This window comes from Struthio camelus, unplaced genomic scaffold (assembly GCF_040807025.1).
Source record: "Struthio camelus isolate bStrCam1 unplaced genomic scaffold, bStrCam1.hap1 HAP1_SCAFFOLD_139, whole genome shotgun sequence".
NCBI classification, from domain to species: Eukaryota; Metazoa; Chordata; class Aves; order Struthioniformes; family Struthionidae; genus Struthio; species Struthio camelus.
In genome coordinates, this window is record NW_027182637.1 from 49,891 (window position 1) to 75,636 (window position 25,746).

General features: G+C 75.4%; 1 protein-coding gene across 1 annotated transcript; it reads right to left on the reverse strand.

Moving 5' to 3' along the window:
• Nucleotides 1-434: 434 nt before the first annotated feature.
• EPHB4 (EPH receptor B4) lies at nucleotides 435-25,290 on the reverse strand. The gene is made up of 17 exons (XM_068929278.1): nucleotides 24,823-25,290; nucleotides 23,989-24,059; nucleotides 22,595-22,784; nucleotides 21,233-21,739; nucleotides 20,281-20,436; nucleotides 17,461-17,790; nucleotides 16,288-16,418; nucleotides 14,371-14,536; nucleotides 13,211-13,313; nucleotides 11,020-11,084; nucleotides 9,787-9,900; nucleotides 7,618-7,865; nucleotides 5,938-6,153; nucleotides 4,521-4,670; nucleotides 3,083-3,276; nucleotides 1,843-1,995; nucleotides 435-1,754 (listed from the first exon to the last, which is right to left on the reverse strand). The coding sequence occupies exons 1-17, from the start codon at nucleotides 24,872-24,874 to the stop codon at nucleotides 1,631-1,633; spliced, it is 2,970 nt and encodes a 989-aa protein (XP_068785379.1). The 5' UTR covers nucleotides 24,875-25,290; the 3' UTR covers nucleotides 435-1,630.
• Between the last annotated feature and the right edge of the window lie 456 nt (nucleotides 25,291-25,746).

Consider the following 25,746-nt stretch of genomic DNA (forward strand, 5'->3'; position numbering starts at 1 on the left):
GGGGACACCTGGGCCCCCGAGGACGCCTGGGCCCCCTCACCATCTTGGGGACGCCTGGGCCCCCAAGGACCCTCGGGACACCTGGGCCCCCGAGGACGCCTGGGCCCGCTGGGGCCCCCGACCGTCCTGGGGACGCCTGGGCCCTCTCCCGGTGCGTGTGGGGGTCACAGCCGGACGCCTGGGTCCCCCCCCCCATCGCCATGGCAACTGCAGCCCTCCCCCCCCCCCGAGGGACCCAGGCGTCCGGGGGCCCCAACCCCCCCCCCCCAATAAAACCTAAACCACCGAATTCGCCTGTTCTGGTTCCTTCGGTGTCGCCCCCCCCTCCCCCCCCATCCCAGGGGGCCCAGGTGTCCGGGTGGCCCCACCCCCTCCCTGGGCACCCCTCTGATTGGCCGGCCCAGTGCCTCATTTGCATACCCGCTGCCCAGCGCTAACGAGTCGCCGAGTTTATTGGCTCCGACTCGGGCCATAATTTAGCAAAAAGAGGTTTAAAAAAAAAAAAACCCAAAGGTGGAGCCCCGCCCACCCCGAGGCCCCGCCCATTGGGGCGAGGGGGCGGGGCTGGACAGGCCCCGCCCCTCTTTGGTTCAAGATGATGAGCAGGGGGCGGGGCCAAGGGCTGTGACATCATCACCTGCCGCTTGAAAGCCCCGGGAGGGGGGAGGGCTGCGACCTTATGACATCATCAGAGGGGGCCGGGCGCCGGCAGCGCTGAGGTAACAACGCCAGGCGGTGACGTCACGGCAGTATGACGTCACAGCGGTGACATCACACGCCGGGCCCCGGCCCGCCCGTCCCCTGCTTCGCTGTGACGTCACCACCCCCAGGCCACACGTGATGACATCACGCCCCGCCCCAGAGCCGCCCCCTCGCCCATGACATCACAGCGCTCGCATCATCACCGCGGAGCACGAGGTGGGGGGTGGGGCTGGCGGCCATCTTGGTGGTGCAGCCATCTTGGCTGTCCCAGCTGTGGGCACCCGAGGGGGCAGTGGGACCCCCCCTCAGTGTGGCAGCCATATTGGGTAGCCCAGCCAGGGTCGGCCATCTTGGAATAGGTCCCTGGCAGCCATCTTGGTCTTGACCAAGGTGTGGCCATCTTGGAATGGGTCCCTGGCAGCCATCTTGGTCTTGACCAAGGTGCGGCCATCTTGGAATGGGTCCCTGGCAGCCATCTTGGTCTTGACCAAGGTGCGGCCATCTTGGAATGGGTCCCTGGCAGCCATCTTGGTCTTGACCAAGGTGCGGTCATCTTGGAATGGGTCCCTGGCAGTCATCTTGGTCTTGACCAAGGTGTGGCCATCTTGGAATGGGTCCCTGGCAGCCATCTTGGTCTTGACCAAGGTGTGGCCATCTTGGAATGGGTCCCTGGCAGCCATCTTGGTCTTGACCAAGGTGCGGCCATCTTGGAATGGGTCCCTGGCAGCCATCTTGGTGCAAGCCAAGGTGCGGCCATCTTGGAATGTGTGCCCAGCGGCCATCTTAGTCTTGACCAAGGTGCGGCCATCTCGGAAAGGGTCCCTGGCAGCCATCTTGGTGCTGGCCGAGGTGCAGTCGTGCTGAGCCGGGTCCATGGCGGCCATGGCGGGGGCGGAGCCGGGGGGGGGCGCCGGCGCCCGGGGCCGGCTTAGAAGCAGGTGCCGGCGGCTCCGGCGGGGGCCGAGGCGCCGTCGGGGCCCGGCAGGCTCTGGGCGCTCGCCAGGATTTTCTTCTGGTGCCCGGCCAGCGTCACCCCCATGCGGAGCAGGTCCCTGCGGCGGGGACGGCGTCACCCGGCGGCTCCCCCTCGTGTCCCCCCCCCCCCGCGTCCCCCCCCCGCGCCCCCCCGGCCCCGCTCACTCGCTCCGCAGGCGGCTGACCAGCTCCAGGGAGCTCACGCCGGCGCTGCTGAACTTCTCCTCGTAGCGGCCCATGTGGATGGCGCGGAGCCACTCGCCCACCGAGGCGAAGGGGGCGCGCGGCCCCCGCGGCTCCAGCAGCGGCGGCGAGGGCCTGCGGGGACCCAGGCGTCCGGGTGCTGCTGCTCCCTTCGCCTCCCGCTTCCTCCCCCCCCCCCCCCGGCCCAGGGGCCCAGGCGTCCGGGATCCCCTCAGCCCCGGGGACCCAGGCGTCCGGGCCGGCCTGCACCATCACCTCCCCGCCGGGGCCCAGGCGTCCGGGTGCTGCTGCTCCCTTCACCTCCTGCTTCCCCCCCACCAGGGGCCCAGGTGTCCGGGGATCCCCACTGCCTTCCCCAGCCCCACAGGGACCCAGGTGTCCAGGGAGAGCGTCCCCACGGCCTGCAGGGGCGGCAGGGGCCCAGGCGTCCGGGGGGGACATTGGCAGGGCCCCCGGGGCCCCAGGTGTCGGGGAGGGGGGCAGAGGGGCCCAGGCGTCCGGGGGGGACATTGGCAGGGCCCCTGGGGCCCCAGGTGTCTGGGGGGGGCAGAGGGGCCCAGGCGTCCGGGGGGGACATTGGCAGGGCCCCCGGGGTCCCAGGTGTCTGGGGAGGGGCGGAGGGGCCCAGGCGTCCGGGGGGGACATTGGCAGGTCCCCCGGGGCCCCAGGTGTCTGGGGAGGGGCGGAGGGGCCCAGGCATCCAGGGGGGACATTGGCAGGGCCCCCGGGGCCCCAGGTGTCTGGGGGGGGGCGGAGGGGCCCAGGCGTCCGGGGGGGACATTGGCAGGTCCCCCGGGGCCCCAGGTGTCTGGGGGGGGGCGGAGGGGCCCAGGCGTCCGGGGGGGACATTGGCAGGTCCCCCGGGGCCCCAGGTGTCTGGGGAGGGGCGGAGGGGCCCAGGCGTCCGGGGGGGACATTGGCAGGTCCCCCGGGGCCCCAGGTGTCTGGGGGGGGGCGGAGGGGCCCAGGCGTCCGGGGGGGACATTGGCAGGTCCCCCGGGGCCCCAGGTGTCTGGGGGGGGGCGGAGGGGCCCAGGCGTCCGGGGGGGACATTGGCAGGTCCCCCGGGGCCCCAGGTGTCTGGGGAGGGGCGGAGGGGCCCAGGCGTCCGGGGGGGACATTGGCAGGTCCCCCGGGGCCCCAGGTGTCTGGGGGGGGCGGAGGGGCCCAGGCGTCCGGGGCGCAGGCGCGCGGCGCGTACCCGGGCGCCTCGGGCGCGGCCAGGCGCAGGGCGGCCGGCCGGCGGATGAGCTTGTCGAGGGCGCCCACCAGGTCGCCGAAGCGGGGCCGGGCGTTGCGGTCGCGCTGCCAGCAGTCCAGCATGAGCTGGTGCAGCGCCGCGGGGCAGCGGGCCGGCGGCGGCAGCCGGTAGTCCTGCTCGATGGCGTTGATCACCTGCGGGGCCGCGCTCAGGGACCCAGGCGTCCGGGAGACCCTCCTGCCCCCCCCGCTGCTGCTGCCCCAGGGGGCCCAGGCGTCCGGGAGACCCTCCTGCCCCCCCCGCTGCTGCCCCAGGGGGCCCAGGCGTCCGGGAGACCCTCCTGCCCCCCCCCGCTGCTGCCCCAGGGGGCCCAGGCATCCGGGAGACCCTCCTGCCCCCCCCCGCTGCTGCCCCAGGGGGCCCAGGCGTCCGGGAGACCCCTCCTGCCCCCCCCGCTGCTGCTGCCCCAGGGGGCCCAGGCGTCCGGGAGACCCTCCTGCCCCCCCCGCTGCTGCCCCAGGGGGCCCAGGCGTCCGGGAGACCCCTCCTGCCCCCCCCGCTGCTGCCCCAGGGGGCCCAGGCGTCCGGGAGACCCTCCTGCCCCCCCCGCTGCTGCCCCAGGGGGCCCAGGCGTCCGGGAGACCCTCCTGCCCCCCCCGCTGCTGCTGCCCCAGGGGGCCCAGGCGTCCGGGAGACCCTCCTGCCCCCCCCGCTGCTGCCCCAGGGGGCCCAGGCGTCCGGGAGACCCTCCTGCCCCCCCCGCTGCTGCCCCAGGGGGCCCAGGCGTCCGGGAGACCCTCCTGCCCCCCCCGCTGCTGCCCCAGGGGGCCCAGGCGTCCGGGAGACCCCCCCTGCCCCCCCCGCTGCTGCCCCAGGGGGCCCAGGTGTCCGGGAGACCCCCTGCGCACACCCCCGCTGCTGCCCCAGGGGGCCCAGGCGTCCGGGAGACCCCTCACCCCCTGCCCCGCTGCTGCCCCAGGGGGCCCAGGTGTCCGGGAGACCCCCTGCGCACACCCCCGCTGCTGCCCCAGGGGGCCCAGGCGTCCGGGAGACCCCTCACCCCCTGCCCCGCTGCTGCCCCAGGGGGCCCAGGCGTCCGGGTGACCCCACCCCCTCCCAGGGGTCCAGGTGTCCGGGAGCCCCCACCCCTTCCCATGGGGCCCAGGTGTCCGGCGTCTCCCCCATCCCCTCCCCAGCTGGGCCCCGTCCCAGGCTGACGAGGGCTAATTACCCCCAGCCGCCGCTAACGAGGCTGCGGCCAGGGAGGAGCCCGCAGAGGCCCCCCGGCTCCGAGCCCTGGGGTGGGAGCCCGGATGCCTGGGCCCGCCGCTCGCGTCGCGCCCCCCCCCCCCCCCCGGGGGGGCCCAGGCGTCCGGGTGTCCGCAGCGCCCTCCCCGCCCCGCCGAGGGCCCCGGTGTCCGGGGCGCCCGTCACTCACGTCCTGGTTGGACATGTCCCAGTAGGGCCGCTCGCCGAAGGACATCACCTCCCACATGACGATGCCGTAGCTCCAGGCGTCGCTGGCCGACGTGAACTTGCGGAAGGCGATGGCCTCGGGCGCCGTCCAGCGGATCGGGATCTTGCCGCCCTGCCGGCCCCGGCGCTCAGCGGGGCCCCGGCGGCCGGAGACCCCCCCGCGCCCCCGCCCGCCGGCTTCCTCCCTGCCTTCGCGGGCCCGGGGGCCCAGGCGTCCGGGGGGGCCCAGGCGTCTGGGGGGGGGCCCAGGTGTTCAGGGGGGGCCCAGGTGTCCAGAGGGAGCCCAGGCGTGTGGGAGGGCCCAGGCATCCGGGGGGGGGGCGCCCAGGTGTCTGGGGAGGGGCCCAGGCACGCGGGGGGAGCCCAGGCATCCGGGGAGGGGCCCAGGCGTCCGGGGGGGCCCAGGTGTCCGGGGGGGGCCCAGGTGTCTGGGGAGGGGCCCAGGTGTCCGGGGGGGGCCCAGGCGTCCGGGGGGGCCCAGGCGTCCGGGGGGGGCCCAGGTGTCTAGGGGGGCCCAGGTGTCTAGGGGGGCCCAGGCGTCCGGGGAGGGGCCCAGGCATCTGGGGGGGCCCAGGCGTCTGGGGGGGCCCAGGTGTCCGGAGGGAGCCCAGGCGTGTGGGAGGGCCCAGGCGTCCGGGGGGGGCCCAGGTGTCTAGGGGGGCCCAGGCGCGCGGGAGGGCCCAGGCGTCCAGGGCGGGGCCCAGGTGTCCAGAGGGAGCCCAGGTGTGTGGGAGGGCCCAGGCATCCGGGGAGGGGCCCAGGCGTCCGGGGGGGCCCAGGTGTCCGGGAGGGGCCCAGGCGTCCAGGAGGGAGGACCCAGGTGTCCGGGCGAGGGGGGCCCAGGCGTCCGGGAGGGCCCAGGCACGCGGGGGGGCCCAGGCGTCCGGGAGGGCCCAGGCGTCCGGGGGAGGAGCCCAGGCGTGCGGGGGGGCCCAGGCGTCCAGGAGGGAGGACCCAGGTGTCCGGGCGAGGGGGGCCCAGGCGTCCGGGGAGGCCCAGGCGCGCGGGGGGGCCCAGGCGTCCGGGAGGGCCCAGGCGTCCGGGGGAGGAGCCCAGGCGCGCGGGGGGGCCCAGGTGTCCAGGAGGGAGGAGCCCAGGCGCGCGGGGGGGCCCAGGCGTCCGGGGGAGGAGCCCAGGTGTCCGGGGGAGGAGCCCAGGCGCGCGGGGGGGGCCCAGGTGTCCAGGAGGGAGGAGCCCAGGCGCGCGGGGGGGCCCAGGCGTCCAGGAGGGAGGACCCAGGTGTCCGGGCGAGGGGGGCCCAGGCGTCCGGGGGAGGAGCCCAGGCGTCCAGGAGGGAGGACCCAGGTGTCCGGGCGAGGGGGGCCCAGGCGTCCGGGGAGGCCCAGGCGCGCGGGGGGGGCCGGGCGCGGGGGGCGCACCAGGGAGCTGGTGTAGGTGGGGTCGGCGGAGCTCTCCTCCAGGAAGCGGGAGAGGCCGAAGTCGGAGACCTTGCAGACGAGGTTGCTGTTGACGAGGATGTTGCGGGCGGCCAGGTCGCGGTGCACGTAGCTCATGTCGGCCAGGTAGCGCATGCCGGCCGCGATGCCCCGCAGCATGGCCACCAGCTGCAGCGTGCCCAGGCGGCCGGCGCAGCCCTGGGGGCGGGGCGGGGGGCGGGGCCTCAGCCTGGGGGCGGGGCCAGGCCCGGGGGGGCGGGGCCGGCCGCGATGCCCCGCAGCATGGCCACCAGCTGCAGCGTGCCCAGGCGGCCGGCGCAGCCCTGGGGGCGGGGCGGGGGCGGGGCCTCAGCCTGGGGGCGGGGCCTCAGCCTGGGGGCGGGGCCAGGCCCGGGGGGCGGGGCCGGCCGCGATGCCCCGCAGCATGGCCACCAGCTGCAGCGTGCCCAGGCGGCCGGCGCAGCCCTGGGGGGCGGGGCGGGGGCGGGGCCTCAGCCTGGGGGCGGGGCATCAGCCTAGGGGCGGGGCCTGGCCTGGGGGCGGGGCCTGACCCGAGGGCGGGGCTAGGGCCGAGCTGTGGGGCCCCCTGGTGGCCGGAGAGGTGCTGCTGCTGGAGGTGGGGCTATTGAGTGGGCGGGTCCAATGGGTGGGCGGGGCTAATGGGTGGGCGGGGTTTGAGGTGGGCGGGGCCGAGGCGGGGCTCCTCGTCCTGCCCCTCCCCTGGCGCCCTGAGGTGCCCCGTGTCCCCCCACGTCCCACTATGTCCATGTCCACCCCATCTCTCTGGGTGTCCCCCCATGTCCCCCCGTGTCCCCCATGTCCCCCCATGTCCCCCCATGTCCCCCCGTGTCCCCCCGTGTCCCTCCATGTCCTCCATGTCCCTCCATGTCCCCCCATGTCCCCCCGTGTCCCCCCGTGTCCCCCATGTCCCCCCATGTCCCCCCATGTCCCTCCATGTCCCTCCATGTCCTCCATGTCCCCCCATGTCCCCCCATGTCCCTCCAGGTCCCCCATGTCCCCCATGTCCCCCCATGTCCCCTCATGTCCCTCCATGTCCCTCCATGTCCCTCCATGTCCCTCCAGGTCCCCCAGGTCCCCCAGGTCCCCCCATGTCCCTCCATGTCTCTCCATGTCCCCCCAGGTCCCCCATGTCTCTCCATGTCTCTCCATGTCCCCCCATGTCCCCCCATGTCCCTCCATGTCCCTCCATGTCCCTCCAGGTCCCCCAGGTCCCCCAGGTCCCCCCATGTCCCTCCATGTCTCTCCATGTCCCCCCAGGTCCCCCATGTCCCTCCATGTCTCTCCATGTCCCCCCATGTCCCCCCATGTCTCTCCATGTCCCCCCAGGTCCCCCATGTCCCTCCATGTCTCTCCATGTCCCCCCATGTCTCTCCATGTCCCCCCAGGTCCCCCGTGTCCCTCCATGTCCCCCCATGTCCCTCCATGTCCCTCCATGTCCCTCCATGTCTCTCCATGTCCCCCCATGTCCCCCCATGTCCCCCATGTCCTCCATGTCCCCCCATGTCCCCCCATGTCCCTCCATGTCCCCCCATGTCCCCCCATGTCCCCCCATGTCCCTCCACGTCCCCCAGGTCCCCGACGTCTCCCGGTGTCCAGGTGCCCTGGGTGCCCCTGTCCCCCCCGGCCGGGCGCCCCGGGTACCCGCAGGAAGGCGTCGAGGGCGCCGTTCTCCATGAACTCGGTGAGGATCATGGCCGGGGCGCTGGCGGTGACGACGCCCTCGAGGCGGATGACGTTGGGGTGCTCGAACTGCCCCATGATGCTGGCCTCGCTCAGGAAGTCGCGCCGCTGCCGCTCCGTGTAGCCGCCCTTGAGCGTCTTGATGGCCACGCAGCCCTCGCGGCGGCCCGGCACCTTGAGCCGCCCCCGGCACACCTCGCCGAACTCCCCTGGGGGACAGGGCACAGGGGACATGGGGACATGGGACATGGGGTGGCCCCACACCTCGCCGAACCCCCCTGGGGGACAGGGGACAGGGGACATGGGGATGGGGTGGCCCCACACCTCGCCGAACTCCCCTGGGGGACAGGGCACAGGGGACAGGGGACATGGGGACATGGGACAGGGGACATGGGGATGGGGTGGCCCCACACCTCGCCGAACCCCCCTGGGGGACAGGGGACAGGGGACATGGGGATGGGGTGGCCCCACACCTCGCCGAACCCCCCTGGGGGACAGGGGACATGGGGACATGGGACATGGGGTGGCCCCACACCTCGCCGAACTCCCCTGGGGGACAGGAGACAGGGGACATGGGGATGGGGTGGCCCCACACCTCGCCGAACTCCCCTGGGGGACAGGGGACATGGGGACATGGGGACATGGGGATGGGGTGGCCCCACACCTCGCCGAACCCCCCTGGGGGACAGGGGACAGGGGACATGGGGACATGGGGATGGGGTGGCCCCACACCTCGCCGAACCCCCCTGGGGGACAGGGGACATGGGGACATGGGGATGGGGTGGCCCCACACCTCACCGAACTCCCCTGGGGGACAGGGGACATGGGGACATGGGGACATGGGGATGGGGTGGCCCCACACCTCGCCGAACCCCCCTGGGGGACAGGGGACATGGGACATGGGGATGGGGTGGCCCCACACCTCGCCGAACCCCCCTGGGGGACAGGGGACATGGGACATGGGGATGGGGTGGCCCCACACCTCGCCGAACCCCCCTGGGGGACAGGGGACATGGGACATGGGGATGGGGTGGCCCCACACCTCGCCGAACTCCCCTGGGGGACAGGGGACATGGGGACATGGGGATGGGGTGGCCCCACACCTCACCGAACTCCCCTGGGGGACAGGGGACATGGGGACATGGGGACAGGGGACATGGGGACATGGGGATGGGGTGGCCCCACACCTCGAGGAACCCCCCTGGGGGACAGGGGACATGGGGACAGGGGACATGGGGACATGGGGATGGGGTGGCCGCACACCTCGAGGAACCCCCCTGGGGGACAGGGGACATGGGGACATGGGGACATGGGACATGGGGACATGGGGATGGGGTGGCCGCACACCTCGAGGAACCCCCCTGGGGGACAGGGGACATGGGGACATGGGGACATGGGACATGGGGATGGGGTGGCCCCACACCTCGCCGAACCCCCCTGGGGGACAGGGGACATGGGGACATGGGGATGGGGTGGCCCCACACCTCGCTGAACTCCCCTGGGGGACAGGGGACATGGGGACATGGGGACATGGGGACATGGGGACATGGGACATGGGGATGGGGTGGCCCCACACCTCGCCGAACTCCCCTGGGGGACAGGGGACAGGGGACATGGGGACATGGGGACAGGGGACAGGGGACATGGGGATGGGGTGGCCGCACACCTCGAGGAACCCCCCTGGGGGACAGGGGACAGGGGACATGGGACAGGGGACATGGGGACATGGGGATGGGGTGGCCGCACACCTCGAGGAACCCCCCTGGGGGACAGGGGACAGGGGACATGGGACAGGGGACATGGGGATGGGGTGGCCGCACACCTCGCCGAACTCCCCTGGGGGACATGGGGACAGGGGACATGGGGACATGGGGATGGGGTGGCCCCACACCTCGCCGAACCCCCCTGGGGGACAGGGGACATGGGGACATGGGGACATGGGACATGGGGATGGGGTGGCCCCACACCTCGCCGAACTCCCCTGGGGGACAGGGGACATGGGGACATGGGGACATGGGGACAGGGGACATGGGACATGGGGACGGCACCAGGAAGATGGGGACACAGAGGTGGAATGAGGGCCCTGGGGACGCGGGGACACGGGGCCGGGGGGGCGGAGGGCCGGGCCACCTGCGCCGATGACCTCCTCGATCTTGACGTAGGAGACGTCGATCTCCTTGGCGAACTCCCGCACGGCCTCGTCGGGGTCCTCGTAGGTGAAGGGGTCGATGTAGAGCTTGTTCCCTGCGGGGACGCCGTCGTGGCGGGGACGTTGGGGACGGGGGACGCGGGGACGCGGGGACACGGGGACGGGGGACACCGTCATCACGGGGACGTTGGGGACAGGGGGACGGGGGGACACGGGGACATGGGGACATGGGGACAGAGGGACACAGGGACATGGGGGACATGGGGACAGGGGGACACGGGGACACAGGGACACGGGGACAGGGGGGAAACAGGGACAGGGGGACACGGGGACATGGGGACACGGGGACAGGGGACACCGTCATCACGGGGACGTTGGGGACAGGGGGACACAGGGACAGGGGGACACGGGGACACGGGGACACGGGGACAGGGGACACCGTCATCACGGGGACGTTGGGGACAGGGGGACACAGGGACAGGGGACACCGTCATCACGGGGACATTGGGGACAGGGGGACACAGGGACAGGGGGACACAGGGACACGGGGACAGGGGGACACAGGGACATGGGGGACAGGGGGACACGGGGACACGGGACATGGGGACGGGGGACACTGTCATCACGGGGACATTGGGGACACGGGGACACAGGGACATGGGGACACGGGGACAGGGGGACAGGGGGACACGGGGACATGGGGACACGGGGACACGGGGACATGGGGACACAGGGACAGGGGGACACGGGGACACGGGACACGGGGACACGGGGACACGGGGACACAGGGACAGGGGGACAGAGGGACACGGGGACAGGGGGACATGGGGACACAGGGACATGGGGACACGGGGACACGGGGACGGGGGACAGGGGACGGGGGACAGGGGGACGGGGGACACCGTCATCACGGGGACGTTGGGGACACGGGGACAGGGGGACGGGGGACAGGGGGACACCGTCGTCATGGGAACATGGGGGCACAGGGACGGGGGGTGCCGTCACCATGGGGACCGAGGGACATGGGGACGCTGCCGCCATAGGGACGGGGGGGGGATGTCGTCACCACGGCGACACGGGGACGCGGGGACACCGTCACCGGCGGGGGGGGGACGCACCACCGCCTGTCACCACGGCGGACGCTGGGCTCGGGGCCACCGCGGGGGACACGCCGGGGGGACACGGGGGGCCGGGGGGGACGCGGGGGGTCTCACCGTGCCCCACGAGGAACTGGCCGGGTTTGTCCCCGTCCTCGGTGTCGCGGCCGAGGCCCTGGCGCCTGGGGGGGGGGACGCGTGTCGGGGGGGGCTGCTGCTGGGCCCCCCCCAGAGACCCCCCCAAAGCCCCCCGGAGACCCCCCCGACCCCCCGGAGACCCCCCGACCCCCCCCAAGACCCCCCAGGACCCCCCTTGACCTCCTGGGACCCCCCTGACCCCCCCGGACCCCTGACCCCCTGGGACCCCCTGACCCCCCCAAGACCCCCCAGGACCCCCCCTGACCCCCTGGGACCTCCCTGACCCCCCCCGGACCCCTGACCCCCTGGGACCCCCTGACCCCCCCAAGACCCCCCAGGACCCCCCTTGACCTCCTGGGACCCCCCTGACCCCCCAGGGACCCCCTTGACCTCCTGGGACCCCCCTGACCCCCCCCAAGACCCCCCAGGACCCCCCCTGACCCCCTGGGACCTCCCTGACCCCCCCCGGACCCCTGACCCCCTGGGACCCCCTGACCCCCCCAAGACCCCCCAGGACCCCCCTTGACCTCCTGGGACCCCCCTGACCCCCCAGGGACCCCCTTGACCTCCTGGGACCCCCCTGACCCCCCCAAGACCCCCCAGGGACCCCCCGGGACCCCCCGGGACCCCCTGGGACCCCCCCCGCGACCCCCGACCCCCTGGGACCCCCTGACCCCCCCCAAGACCCCCCAGGACCCCCCTTGACCTCCTGGGACCCCCCTGACCCCCCAGGGACCCCCTGACCCCCTGGGACCCCCTGACCCCCCCAAGACCCCCCAGGACCCCCCTGACCCCCTGGGACCCCCCTGACCCCCCCCGGACCCCTCAGGACCCCCCGGGACCCCCTGGGACCCCCCCCGTGACCCCTGACCCCCTGGGACCCCCGGACCCCCGGGACCCCTCGACCCCCCCAGACCCTGCAGGACCCCCCAGCCCCCTCAGACCCCCCCCAGACCCCCCAGACCCCCTCTGAGACCCCCAGACCCCCCCAGAGCCCCCTGAATCCCCCCCAGCTCCCCCCCAGCCCCCTCAGACCCCCCTCCGAGACCCCCCCAGACCCCCCAGACCCCCCCGACCCCCTCTGAGACCCCCCCAGACCCTGCAGGACCCCCCCAGACCCCCCCAGACCCCCCCAGAGACCCCTCCAGACCCCCTAGACCCACCCCAAACCCTGCAGGACCCCCCCAGCTCCCCCCCCAGCCCCTGCAGGACCCCCCAGACCCGCCAGACCCCCTCAGAGCCCCCCAAGACCCCCCCAGCCCCTCCAGAACCCCCCAGACCCCCCCAGACCCGCTCTGAGACCCCTCCAGACCCCCTAGACCCACCCCAAACCCTGCAGGACCCCCCCAGTTCCCCCCCAGACCCTGCAGGACCCCCCAGACCCGCCAGACCCCCTCAGAGCCCCCCGAGACCCCCCCAGACCCCCAAGACCCTCCAGAACCCCCCCAGACCCCCCCAGAGCCCCCCGAGACCACCCCAGACCCCCCAGACCCTCCAGAACCCCCCCAGACCCCCCCCGACCCGCTCTGAGACCCTCCCCAGACCCCCTAGACCCACCCCAAACCCTGCAGGACCCCCCCAGACCCCCCTGAGACCCCCCCAGACCCCCCCAGAGCTCCCCGAGACCCCCCCAGACCATCCCAGCCCCTGTAGGACCCCCCCCAGACCCCCCGACCCGCTCGGAGACCCTCCCCAGACCCCCTAGACCCACCCCAAACCCTGCAGGACCCCCCCAGACCCCCCTGAGACCCCCCCAGAGCTCCCCGAGACCCCCCCCAGACCATCCCAGCCCCTGCAGGACCCCCCCAGACCCCCCCGACCCACTCTGAGACCCTCCCCAGACCCCCTAGACCCACCCCAAACCCTGCAGGACCCCCCCAGACCCCCCCCGACCTGCTCTGAGACCCTCCCCAGACCCCCTAGACCCACCCCAAACCCTGCAGGACCCCCCCAGACCCCCCCAGAGCTCCCCGAGACCCCCCCCGACCACCCCAGTCCCTGCAGAACCCCCCCAGACCCCCCCAGACCCGCTCGGAGACCCTCCCCAGACCCCCTAGACCCCCCCCAGCCCCTGCAGGACCCCCCCAGACCCCCCCAGAGCCCCCCGAGACCCCCCCAGGCCCCCCCAGCCCCTGCAGGACCCCCCCAGCCCCCCCGGCCCCCCGCTCACCGCAGGCAGAGGAGGGTCCCGGCGACGAGGGCCAGCACCAGGAGGGCCCCCAGGGCCGCGGCCCCCGCGACCAGCCCCAGCTGCCCCCCGGCGCCCCCCGGCTCTGCGCCACCCCGTCAGCGGGGGCGCCGGGGGGTCCCGGGGGTCTTGGACGGGCACAGGGGGGGTCCCGGGGGAGCTGGGGGGTCCCAGGGGGCACCGGGGGGTCCCGGGGGGAGCAGAGGGGGTCCCGGGGGTCTTGGACGGGCACAGGGGGGTCCCGGGGGTCCCAGGGGGGAGCTGGGGGGTCCCAGGGGGCACCGGGGGGTCCCGGGGGGAGCAGAGGGGGTCCCGGGGGTCTTGGATGGGCACGGGGGGGTCCCGGGGGTCCCAGGGGGAGCAGAGGGGGTCTCGGGGGTCTTGAACGAGCACGGGGGGGTCCCGGGGGTCCCAGGGGTCCCACAGGGTCCGGGAGGGCTGGAGGGGGTTCCAGGGGGTCCCAGGGGGTCCCGGCCATCCCAGAGGGTCCCGGAGGGTCTGGGGGGATCCCAGGGGGTCCCAGGGGGTCCTGGAGGGTCCGGGGGGTCCCAGGGGTCCTGGAGGGTCCAGAGGGTCTGGGGGGGGTTCCAGGGGGTCCCAGGGGGTCCCAGAGGGTCTGGGAATCCCAGGGGGTCCCAGGGGTCCCAGAGGGTCCGAGGGGGCTGGGGGGGTCCCAGGGGTCCCAGAGGGTCCGGAGGGTCTGGGGGGCCCCGGGGGGTCCCGGAGGGTCTGGGGGGGTCCCGGAGGGTCCGGGGGGGTCCCAGGGGTCCCGGAGGGTCTGGGTGGTTCCCAGGGGGTCCCGGGGGTCCCCAGAGGGTCCCAGGGGGTCCCAGGGGTCCCGGAGGGTCCGGAGGGTCTGGGGGGGGGTCCCAGGGATCCCAGGGGTCCCGGAGGTCTGGGGGGGTCCCGGAGGGTCCGGGGGGGTCCCAGGGGTCCCGGAGGGTCTGGATGGTTCCCAGGGGGTCCCGGGGGTCCCCAGAGGGTCCCAGGGGGTCCCAGGGGTCCCGGAGGGTCTGGAGGGTCTGGGGGGGGTCCCAGGGATCCCAGGGGTCCCGGAGGTCTGGGGGGGTCCCGGAGGGTCCGGGGGGGTCCCAGGGGTCCCGGAGGGTCTGGGGGGGTCCCGGAGGGTCCGGGGGGCTCACCAGCGGCCTGGGTGCTGACGGCGGTCTCGGGGCCGAAGTCTCCGTAGCCGGCCTCGGAGCGGGCCCGGACCCGGACCCCGTAGAGCCCCCCCCGGCGCAGCCCCCCCAGCTCCACCCGCGGCTCCGGCACCTTCAGGAACAGGGGGGGGCCCTCGCCCCCCGGCGCCTGCGGGGCTCAGAGCCGCCGGACGCCTGGGCCCCTGCGCCCCCGGGGCTCCCCGACCCCCCCGGGACCCCTGAACACCCCCCAGCCCCCCCGTGTCCCTTGGGACCCCCCGACCCCCCCCGGGACCCCTGAACACCCCCCAGGCCCCCTGCGCCCCCGGGGCTCCCCGACCCCCCCGGGACCCCTGAACGCCTCCCCCAGCCCCCCGTGTCCCTTGGGACCCCCCCCAGGACCCCTGAACGCCTCCCCCAGCCCCCCCGTGTCCCTTGGGACCCCCCCGGGACCCCTGAACGCCTCCCCCAGCCCCCCCGTGTCCCTTGGGACCCCCCCGGGATCCCTGAACGCCTCCCCCAGCCCCCCCGTGTCCCTTGGGACCCCCCAACCCCCCCGGGACCCCTGAACGCCTCCCCCAGCCCCCCCGTGTCCCTTGGGACCCCCCAACCCCCCCGGGACCCCTGAACGCCTCCCCCAGCCCCCCCGTGTCCCTTGGGACCCCCCGACCCCCCCGGGACCCCTGAACGCCTCCCCCAGCCCCCCCGTGTCCCTTGGGACCCCCCAACCCCCCCGGGACCCCTGAACGCCTCCCCCAGCCCCCCCGTGTCCCTTGGGACCCCCCAACCCCCCCGGGACCCCTGAACGCCTCCCCCAGCCCCCCCGTGTCCCTTGGGACCCCCCAACCCCCCTGGGACCCCTGAACGCCTCCCCCAGCCCCCCCGTGTCCCTTGGGACCCCCCAACCCCCCCGGGACCCCTGAACGCCTCCCCCAGCCCCCCCGTGTCCCTTGGGACCCCCTGACATCCCCTGGGACCCCTAAATGCCCCCCCCAGTGTCCCCTGAGACCCCCCTGGTGTCCCTTGGGACCCCCAAATGCCCCCCCAGCCCCCTCCCAGTGTCCCCAGGACCCCCCAGGAACGCCCAGGTCCCCCTGGGACCCTCCCCAGACCCCCCCAGGGTCCCTCTATACCCCCCCGACCCCCCTAGGATCCCCCCAGGCCTCCCTGGTCCCCCCCAGGGCCCTCCAGGACCCCCCAGGAACCCCCCAGGTCCCCCCCAAGTCCCTCTAGGACTCCCCCAGGACCCTCTGAGACCCCCCCAGACCCCCCCAGGAACCCCCAGACCCCCCTGGCGCCCCCCAGACCCCCCAGAACCCTCCCAGGACCCTCTAGAACCCCCCAGCAACCTCCAGGTCCCCCATGACCCCCCCAAGGACCCTCGGGGACCCCCCAGAACCCTTCCCAGACCCCTCTAGGACCACCTAGGACCCCCCAGGACCCTCCAGGACCCCCCAGGACCCTCTGGGACCCCCCCAGGACCCCCCAGGACCCCTTAGGACCCCCCAGAAACCCCCAGGTTCCCCCCCAACCCCCCCAGGACCCTCAGGGACCCCCCAGAACTCCCCCTGCCCCCCCCAGACCCCTCTAGAACCCCCCAGGACCCCTCAGGACCCCCCAGGACCCTCGGGGACCCCCCCAGGACCCCCCAGGTTCCCCTGAGACCCCCCCAGGACCCTCGGGGACCCCCCCAGAACTACTCCTGGCCCCCCCAGACCCCTCTAGAACCCCCCAGGACCCCTCAGGACCCCCCAGGACCCTCGGGGACCCCCCCAGGACCCCCCAGGTTCCCCTGAGACCCCCCCAGGACCCTCGGGGACCCCCCCAGAACTCCCCCTGGCCCCCCCAGACCCCTCTAGAACCCCCCAGGACCCCTCAGGACCCCCCCCAGGACCCTCGGGCCCCCCGGCCCCCCCTCACCTTCTCGTAGTACTTGACCTCGTAGTCGAGGATGTGGCCGCCGGGGGGGGCGGGGGCGGGGGCCGGCCAGGACAGCGTCACCCCCGTGGGCGACCCCCCGACCCGCACCACGTCCTGCACCGGCGGCGGCACTGCGGGGGCACGGGGGGGCACGGGGTCACGGCGGGGGCACGGGGTCACGGCGGGGGCACGGGGTCATGGGGGGGTCACGGCGGGGGCACGGGGTCACGGGGGGGGCACGGGGGCACGGGGTCACGGCGGGGGCACGGGGGCACGGGGTCACGGTGGGGTCACGGGGGCACGGCGGGGTCACGGGGGCAGGGGGGTCACGGGGTCACGGCGGGGTCACCGGGTCATAGGGTCGGGGGCACGAGAGGGCAGAGGGTCACGGGAGGACACGAGGTCACGGCAGGGTCACGGGGGCAGGGGTCACGGGGTCACGGGGTCACGGGGGGGCATGGGGGTCACAGTGGGGTCATGGGGTCATAGCAGGGTCACGGGGGCACGGCGGGGGCACGGGGGTCACAGCCGGGGCAGGGGGTGGGGGGTCACAGGGTCACAGGGTCATGGCGGGGTCACGGGGTCGGGGGGTCGCGCGAGGCTCTCCATGGGGTCCCGGGGGGGCACTGGGTCCTCTGGGGGGGTCCCAAGGGGTCCCGGGGGGCCCCGGGGGGTCTCTAGGGGATCGCAGGGGGGTTGGGGGGGTCCCGGGGGGTCCCAGGGGTGCTGGAGGGTTTGTAGGATGCTGCTGGCATGTCGGGGGGTCCCGGGGGGTCCTGAAGGGTCTGTAGGGGGCTGCCGATGGGTTGGGGGTCCTGGAGGTCCCGGGGGGCTGCCAGCAGGTCAGGGGGTCCCGGGGGGCCCAAGGGGGTCCCAGGGGGTCCCGGGGGCGCTGGAGGGCCTGTAGGGGGCTGCCGATGGGTTGGGGGTCCCGGGGGTCCCATGGGGGCTGCCAGCAGGTCGGGGGGTCCCAGGGGGGTGGTCGGGGGGTCCCGGGGGGTCCCGGGGGTGCCGGAGGATCTCCAGGGGGCTGCCGGCAGGTCGGGGGGTCCCGGGGGGCGGCCGGGGGGTCCCGGGGGGTCCCGGGGGTGCCGGAGGATCCCATGGGGGCTGCCGGCAGGTCGGGGGGTCCCGGGGGGCGGTCGGGGGGTCCCGGGGGGGGTGGGCGCTGACCGTCCTTGTTGGTGGTGACGTTGACCTCCTCGGCGCAGGGCGGGTGGGGGCTGAGGGCGGAGACGCCGTTGCGGGCGGCCACGGTGAAGGTGTAGGTGACGGAGGGGCGGAGGCCGCGGACGGTGACGGCGCGGCCCCGCAGCCCCCCGGCGCCGGGGGCGAAGGCCAGGCGGGCGCAGGGCCCGCAGGGCGCCCGCTCGGGGCAGGCCCGGCAGCCCACCTCATAGGAGGCGTCCGCCCGCCCGCCGCTCTCCAGCGGCTCGCTCCACTCCAGCCGCAGCACCGAGCCGTTGAGGCGCGCCACCAGGCTGCGCGGGGCCGACGGCGGCGCTGCCGGGCCGGACAGCACGCTCGGCGGGGCCCAGGCGTCCGGGCGCCCGACCGCCGGGGGCCCAGGCGTCCGGGAACCCACCCGCCACGGGCCCAGGAGTCCGGGAACCCAACCGCCGGGGGCCCAGGCGTCCGGGAACCCAACCGCCGGGGGCCCAGGAGTCCGGGAACCCAACCACCGGGGGCCCAGGAGTCCGGGAACCCAACCACCACGAGCCCAGGAGTCTGGGAACCCAACCACCGGGGGCCCAGGAGTCCGGGAACCCACCCGCCACGGGCCCAGGAGTCCGGGAACCCAACCGCCGGGGGCCCAGGAGTCTGGGAACCCAACCACCGGGGGCCCAGGAGTCCGGGCACCCAACCGCCGGGGGCCCAGGCGTCCGGGAACCCAACCGCCGGGGGCCCAGGAGTCCAGGAACCCACCCGCTGGGGGCCCAGGAGTCCGGGAACCCACCCGCCACAGGCCCAGGCGTCCGGGCGCCCAACCGCCGGGGGCCCAGGAGTCCGGGAACCCACCCACCACGGGCCCAGGAGTCTGGGAACCCAACCACCGGGGGCCCAGGAGTCCGGGAACCCACCCACCACGGGCCCAGGAGTCCGGGAACCCAACCGCCAGGGGCCCAGGAGTCCGGGAACCCACCCACCAGGGGCCCAGGAGTCCAGGAACCCAACCACCGGGGGCCCAGGCGTCTGGGAACCCAACCACCGGGGGCCCAGGAGTCCGGGAACCCAACCACCGGGGGCCCAGGCGTCCGGGAACCCAACCGCCGGGGGCCCAGGAGTCCGGGAACCCAACCGCCGGGGGCCCAGGCGTCCGGGAACCCACCCACCACGGGCCCAGGAGTCCGGGAACCCAACCGCCGGGGGCCCAGGAGTCCGGGAACCCAACCGCCGGGGGCCTAGGCGTCCGGGAACCCACCCGCCACGGGCCCAGGAGTCCGGGAACCCAACCGCCGGGGGCCCAGGCGTCCGGGAACCCAACCGCCGGGGGCCCAGGAGTCCGGGAACCCACCCGCTGGGGGCCCAGGCGTCCGGGAACCCACCCGCCACGGGCCCAGGAGTCCGGGAACCCAACCGCCGGGGGCCCAGGCGTCCGGGAACCCAACCGCTGGGGGCCCAGGAGTCCGGGAACCCAAACGCCGGGGGCCCAGGCGTCCGGGAACCCACCCGCCACGGGCCCAGGAGTCCGGGAACCCAACCACTGGGGGCCCAGGCGTCCGGGAACCCAAACGCCGGGGGCCCAGGAGTCCGGGAACCCAACCGCCGGGGGCCCAGGCGTCCGGGCACCCAACCACCGGGGGCCCAGGAGTCCGGGAACCCAACCGCCGGGGGCCCAGGCGTCCGGGAACCCAACCGCTGGGGGCCCAGGAGTCCGGGAACCCAAACGCCGGGGGCCCAGGCGTCCGGGAACCCACCCGCCACGGGCCCAGGAGTCCGGGAACCCAACCACTGGGGGCCCAGGCGTCCGGGAACCCAACCGCCGGGGGCCCAGGAGTCCGGGAACCCAACCGCCGGGGGCCCAGGCGTCCGGGAACCCAACCGCCGGGGGCCCAGGCGTCCGGGCACCCAACCACCGGGGGCCCAGGAGTCCGGGAACCCACCCGCCGGGGGCCCAGGAGTCCGGGAACCCAACCGCCGGGGGCCCAGGCGTCCGGGAACCCACCCACCACGGGCCCAGGAGTCCGGGAACCCAACCGCCGGGGGCCCAGGAGTCCGGGAACCCAACCGCCGGGGGCCTAGGCGTCCGGGAACCCACCCGCCGGGGGCCCAGGAGTCCGGGAACCCACCCACCAGGGGCCCAGGAGTCCAGGAACCCAACCACCGGGGGCCCAGGCGTCTGGGAACCCAACCACCGGGGGCCCAGGAGTCCGGGAACCCAACCGCCGGGGGCCCAGGCGTCCGGGAACCCACCCGCCACGGGCCCAGGAGTCCGGGAACCCAACCGCCGGGGGCCCAGGAGTCCAGGAACCCAACCACCGGGGGCCCAGGCGTCCAGGAACCCAACCGCCACGGGCCCAGGAGTCCGGGAACCCAACCGCCGGGGGCCCAGGAGTCCGGGAACCCAACCACCGGGGGCCCAGGAGTCCGGGAACCCAACCACTGGGGGCCCAGGCGTGCGGGCACCCACCCACCATGGGCCCAGGAGTCCGGGAACCCACCCGCCACGGGCCCAGGAGTCCGGGAACCCGACCACCGGGGGCCCAGGAGTCCGGGAACCCAACCGCCGGGGGCCCAGGAGTCCAGGAACCCACCCACCGGGGCCCAGGAGTCCGGGAACCCACCCGCCACGGGCCCAGGAGTCCGGGAACCCAACCACCGGGGGCCCAGGAGTCCAGGAACCCAACCACCGGGGGCCCAGGAGTCCGGGAACCCACCCACCAGGGGCCCAGGAGTCCGGGAACCCAACCACCGGGGGCCCAGGTGTCCGGGCACCCTCCCACGGGGGTGGGGCGGTGGGGGGCAGTTTGGGGTGTTGGGGGCGGCGCTCACCGGTGCAGCGGTGCGCGGGCCCCTCGCCGGGCGCGCGGTACCACCCGTTGCGGCAGGCACAGGCGGCGGCGCCGGTCTCGGGCGCGTGGCTGTAGGGGGGGCACGGCTGGCAGCGGCCCCCCCCCGGCTCCGCCTTGAAGGTGTCGGGGGCACAGGCTGCCCCGGGGGTCAGCGGGGGGCCGGGGCCCCGGCGTCCGGGCGCCCGCCCCTGCCCTGCCCCATTGCGCCCCCCCGGCCCCCCCCGCCCCTCCTCGCGCCCCCCCCGTGCCTGCCCCCACTGCACCCCCTGCCCCCTTGCACCCCATTGCCCCCAGCCCCATAGCAGCGCCCCCCAGCCCGGTTGCCCCCCCCCAGTGGCACCCAGCCCCATGGCAGCCCCCAGCCCCACTGCACCCCCATTGCCCCCAGCCCCACTGCCCCCAGCCCCATTGCACCCCCCCAGCCCCCCCATTAGCACCCACTCCAACCACCCCCAGCCCCACTGCACCCCCAGCCCCATTGCACCCAGCCCCACCACCCCCAGCCCCACTGCACCCCCAGCCCCATTGCACCCCCCCTTTCCCTCAGCCCCATTGCACCCCCAGCCCCATTGCACCCAGCCCCACCACCCCCAGCCCCATTGCACCCCCAGCCCCATTGCACCCAGCCCCACCACCCCCAGCCCCATTGCACCCAGGCCCATTGCACCCCCAGCCCCATTGCACCCAGCCCCACCACCCCCAGCCCCATTGCACCCAGCCCCATTGCACCCAGCCCCACCACCCCCAGCCCCATTGCACCCCCAGCCCCATTGCACCCAGCCCCACCACCCCCAGCCCCATTGCACCCCCAGCCCCATTGCACCCAGGCCCATTGCCCCCAGCCCCATTGCACCCAGGCCCACCACCCCCAGCCCCATTGCAGCCCCCCCCTTTGCCCCCAGCCCCCCCGCCCCCGGCGCAGCGGCCCTCACCGCGGCATCGGGCCCCGGCCTCGGCGGGCTCCCGGCCGCGGGCGCAGACGCAGCCCTGGGCGGCCGCCTCGGCCCAGCGCCCGTCCTCGCGGCACAGCATGGCCGGGCCGGCCGGGCCGGCGGGCTCGGCCCCCTCCACGCACCGCCCGGCCGCCGCCGTCACCAGCTCCCGCGGCACCGTCTCGGGGAAGCGGGCCAGCCGGGCCGTGGCCGCCGGGCACTTGTGGAAGTACAGGCGGACGGAGAGCAGCGCCATACAGGCGCCCAGGTCCTGGAAGGCCAGGTAGAAGCCGGCCCGGGCCAGCGGGCCCAGGCGCAGCGTCTTGCGGTTGACGCGGCCGGCCGGCCGCCCGCCGGCCGCCCCGCGCCGCGCCAGGTGCTCGGCCGCCACCGTGTCCACCTTCACGTAGGGGTTCTCCATCCAGGGCGGCGCGCTGGCCGTGGCCGTGTCCGCGTCCGCCTCGTGGTAGAACACGTTGAACGTCTCCTTGCAGGCCCGGCCCGCCCCCGCCGGGGCCGCCATGGCCGCCGGCCGCCCGCCCGCCCCGCCCTGGCCGAGGGGGCCGGGGCCGTCGCCGAGGGGGCCGGGGCCGTTGCTGAGGGGGCTGGGGCCGTTGCTAAGGGAGCTGGGGCCGTCGCTAAGGGGACTGGGGCCGTTGTTAAGGAAATCAGGGTCGTTGCTAAGGGAGCCGGGGCCGTTGCTACGCAGCCCGTGGCTCTGCAGTCCACTAGGCCCGTTGCCAGGGCCGTCGCTAAGGGGGCCGGGGCCGTTGCTAAGGAAGTCAGGGTCGTCGCTAAGGGAGCTGGGGCCGTTGCTACGCAGCCCGTGGCTCTGCAGCCCACTAGGCCCGTTGCCAGGGCTGTCGCTACGGGGACCGGGGTCGTTGCTAAGGGGACTGGGGCCGTTGCTAAGGAAGTCAGGGTCGTCGCTAAGGGAGCTGGGGCCGTTGCTACGCAGTCCGTGGCTCTGCAGCCCACTAGGCCCGTTGCCAGGGCCGTCGCTAAGGGGGCCGGGGCCGTTGCTAAGGAAGTCAGGGTCGTCGCTAAGGAAGTCAGGGTCGTCGCTAAGGGAGCCGGGGCCGTTGCTACGCAGCCCGCGGCTCTGCAGCCCACTAGGCCCGTTGCCAGGGCCGTCGCTACGGGGACCAGGGCCGTCGCTACGGGGACCAGGGCTGCCCAGCCGGCGACGCCTGTTGGCGGGACCGTCGCTAAGGGAGCCGAGGCCGTCGCTACGGAGCCCGGAGCGGCCCGGCCCGCTAGGCCCGTTGCCGGGGCCGGGGCCGAGGGGGTCGTGGCCGGGGCCGAGGGGGCCGGGGCGGCCGGGCCGGGGGCCGGCGGGGCCGGCGGGGGCCGGGGGCCGGCGGGGCAGGCTGGCGCACTCGAGCACGGTGTAGCGCAGCTCGGCGTAGACGTGGGTGGCGCCGCGCCGCGGGACCCAGGTGGAGCGCAGCCAGCTGTTCTGGGGGGCGCCGGGGGGGCCCAGCCCCGAGCACACCTCGAACGTCCGCACCGACTGTTGCCGCTCCTCGTCCAGCCCGCTCAGCTCCTCCCACTGCCGCCGCCGCCGCCGGACACGGGGACACGGGGGGACACGGGGGGACATGGAGGGACATGGAGGGTCATGTGGGGACATGGAGGGACATGGGGGGACATGGGGGACATGGGGGGATATGGAGGGACATGGAGGGACATGAGGGGATATGGAGGGACATGAGGGACATGAGGGACATGGAGGGACATGGGGGACATGGGGGGACATGGGGGGACATGAGGGGACATGGAGGGACATGGAGGGACATGGGGGGACATGGAGGGACATGTGGGGACATGGGGGACATGGGGGGACATGGAGGGACATGGGGGACATGGGGGACATGGAGGACATGGAGGGACATGGGGGGACATGGGGGGACATGGAGGGACATGGGGGACATGGGGGGACATGGGGGGACATGGAGGGACGTGGAGGGACATGGGGGGACATGGGGGGACATGGAGGGACATGGGGGACACGGGGGGACATGGAGGGACATGGAGGAACATGCAAGGAGATGGGGGACATGGGGGGACATGGGGACATGAGGGATATGGGGACACGAGGGGCGGGGGGGACACAGGGGGACGCGGGGGGACACGGGGACGCCATGAAGAGCAGCAATGGGGGGCAGGGGGGGCAGGATGAGGGCCGGGCCGGGCCGGGACAGGACGCGGGGTGGGGACAGGACGTGGGGCCGGCGCCAGGCGAAGGGTGTGGGGCCGGGGGGACACGCGGACGGGGGGAGGTGACGGACGCCGGGGCCCCCCAGCCCCGCTGTCCCCGCGTCCCCCAGCACCCTGGTGTCCCCCCATCCCTGGTGTCCCCACGTCCCTGGTGTCCCCACGTCCCTGGTGTCCCCCCATCCCTGGTGTCCCCATGTCCCTGGTGTCCCCCCGTCCCTGGTGTCCCCATGTCCCCCAAGACCCCCAGGACCCTGGTGTCCCCCCATCCCTGGTGTCCCTCCATCCCTGGTGTCCCCACGTCCCTGGTGTCCCCCCATCCCTGGTGTCCCCATGTCCCCCAAGACCCCCAGGACCCTGGTGTCCCCCCATCCCTGGTGTCCCCACGTCCCTGGTGTTCCCCCGTCCCTGCTGTCCCCATGTCCCCACGTCCCCCAGGACCCCGGTGTCCCCCTGTCCCTGCTGTCCCTTGTGTCCCCCAAGACCCCAGGGTCCCCCCGTCTCTGCTGTCCCCGCGTCCCCCATCCCCACGTCCTCACCTGCCCCTCGCCCTGGGGATAAACCGTCCACTTGAGGTCGGACGTCTCCAGCCGCGTGTTCAGCAGCGTCTCTGCGGGCGCCCGCGGGGTGAGGAGCCCGGACGCCTGGGCCCCCCGCTGCGCCCCCACCCTCCGGGGACCCAGGCGTCCGGGTGCCACCGCTCTGCCCCCCGACGTGCGCTGCCCCGCGGGGACCCAGGCGTCCAGGCAGCCCGCTCCGTCCCAAGCTCCCCATCCCCGGGGGGCCCAGGCGTCCGGGCAGCCCTCTCCGTCCCAAGCTCCCCATCCCCGGGGGGCCCAGGCGTCCGGGCAGCCCTCTCCGTCCCAAGCTCCCCATCCCCGGGGGGCCCAGGCGTCCGGGCAGCCCTCTCCGTCCCAAGCTCCCCATCCCCGGGGGGCCCAGGCGTCCGGGCAGCCCTCTCCGTCCCAAGCTCCCCATCCCCGGGGGGCCCAGGCGTCCGGGCAGCCCGCTCCGTCCCAAGCTCCCCATCCCCGGGGGGCCCAGGCGTCCGGGCAGCCCGCTCCGTCCCAAGCTCCCCATCCCCGGGGGGCCCAGGCGTCCGGGCAGCCCTCTCCGTCCCAAGCTCCCCATCCCCGGGGGGCCCAGGCGTCCGGGCAGCCCGCTCCGTCCCAAGCTCCCCATCCCCGGGGGGCCCAGGCGTCCGGGCAGCCCGCTCCGTCCCAAGCTCCCCATCCCCGGGGGGCCCAGGCGTCCGGGCAGCCCGCTCCGTCCCAAGCTCCCCATCCCCGGGGGGCCCAGGCGTCCGGGCAGCCCGCTCCGTCCCAAGCTCCCCATCCCCGGGGGGCCCAGGCGTCCGGGTCCCGCTCACTCACCCTCCAGGGCCAGGCCCAGCGGCACCCACAGGCAGAGCAGCCACGGCCCCATGGCGGCTCCGGCGGCGCCCCCCGCCGCGGACCCAGGCGTCCGGGACGCCCTGCTCTGCCCCGGGTCCCCAGCTCCGTCCCGGGACCCAGGCGTCCGGGGGGACCCAGGCGTCCGGGCCCCCCTTGCCCTGCTCTGCCTCCTCCGCGGGACCCAGGCGTCTGGGAGCCCCCTGGTCTGTCCCTCCCCTGGGGGCCCAGGCGTCCGGGACCCCTCACTCTGCCCGAGGGGCCCAGGCGTCCGGGTCCCCCCTCCCCGCTCTGCCCCACGGCCCCCAGGGGACCCAGGCGTCCGGGCAGCCCCTGCTCTTCCCGCCCTCACGCCGCGGGGGACCCAGGCGTCCGGGGGGGGGGACCCAGGCGTCCGGGCGGCCCCTTCCCCTCCCCACGCGCCCTGCTATGCCCGGGAGAGCCCAGGCGTCCGGGCTGCCCCCTCCCCCGCCCACCCGTCCCCTCCCAGGGAGCCCAGGCGTCCGGGCCGCCTGCCCCGCCCCCGCCCGGGCTCCTCCGTGGGGCTGGGGGGGGGCCCAGGCGTCCGGGGGGGGCCCAGGCGTCCGGGGGCGCCTCTGGGGGGGGGGGATGCCGGGTTCCCCCCCCACCCCCCACCGACACCTCGGGGCGGCTTTGGGGAAAGTTTGGGCAACTTTGGGCAACTTTGGGCAGGGCCTTGCAGGGGAGGGGCCTCAACCCCCTGGGGGGGGCGCACACGCGTGTGCAGGCGTGTTGGGGCTGCTGGAGAAGCACACGCGTGTGCACAGCTGGGAACGCGGGTACCCCTGCACACGGGTGTGCACAGTCGGACGCACGGGGACCCCGGCACACGGGTGTGCACAGTCGGACGCACGGGGACCCCTGCACACGCGTGTGCACAGTCAG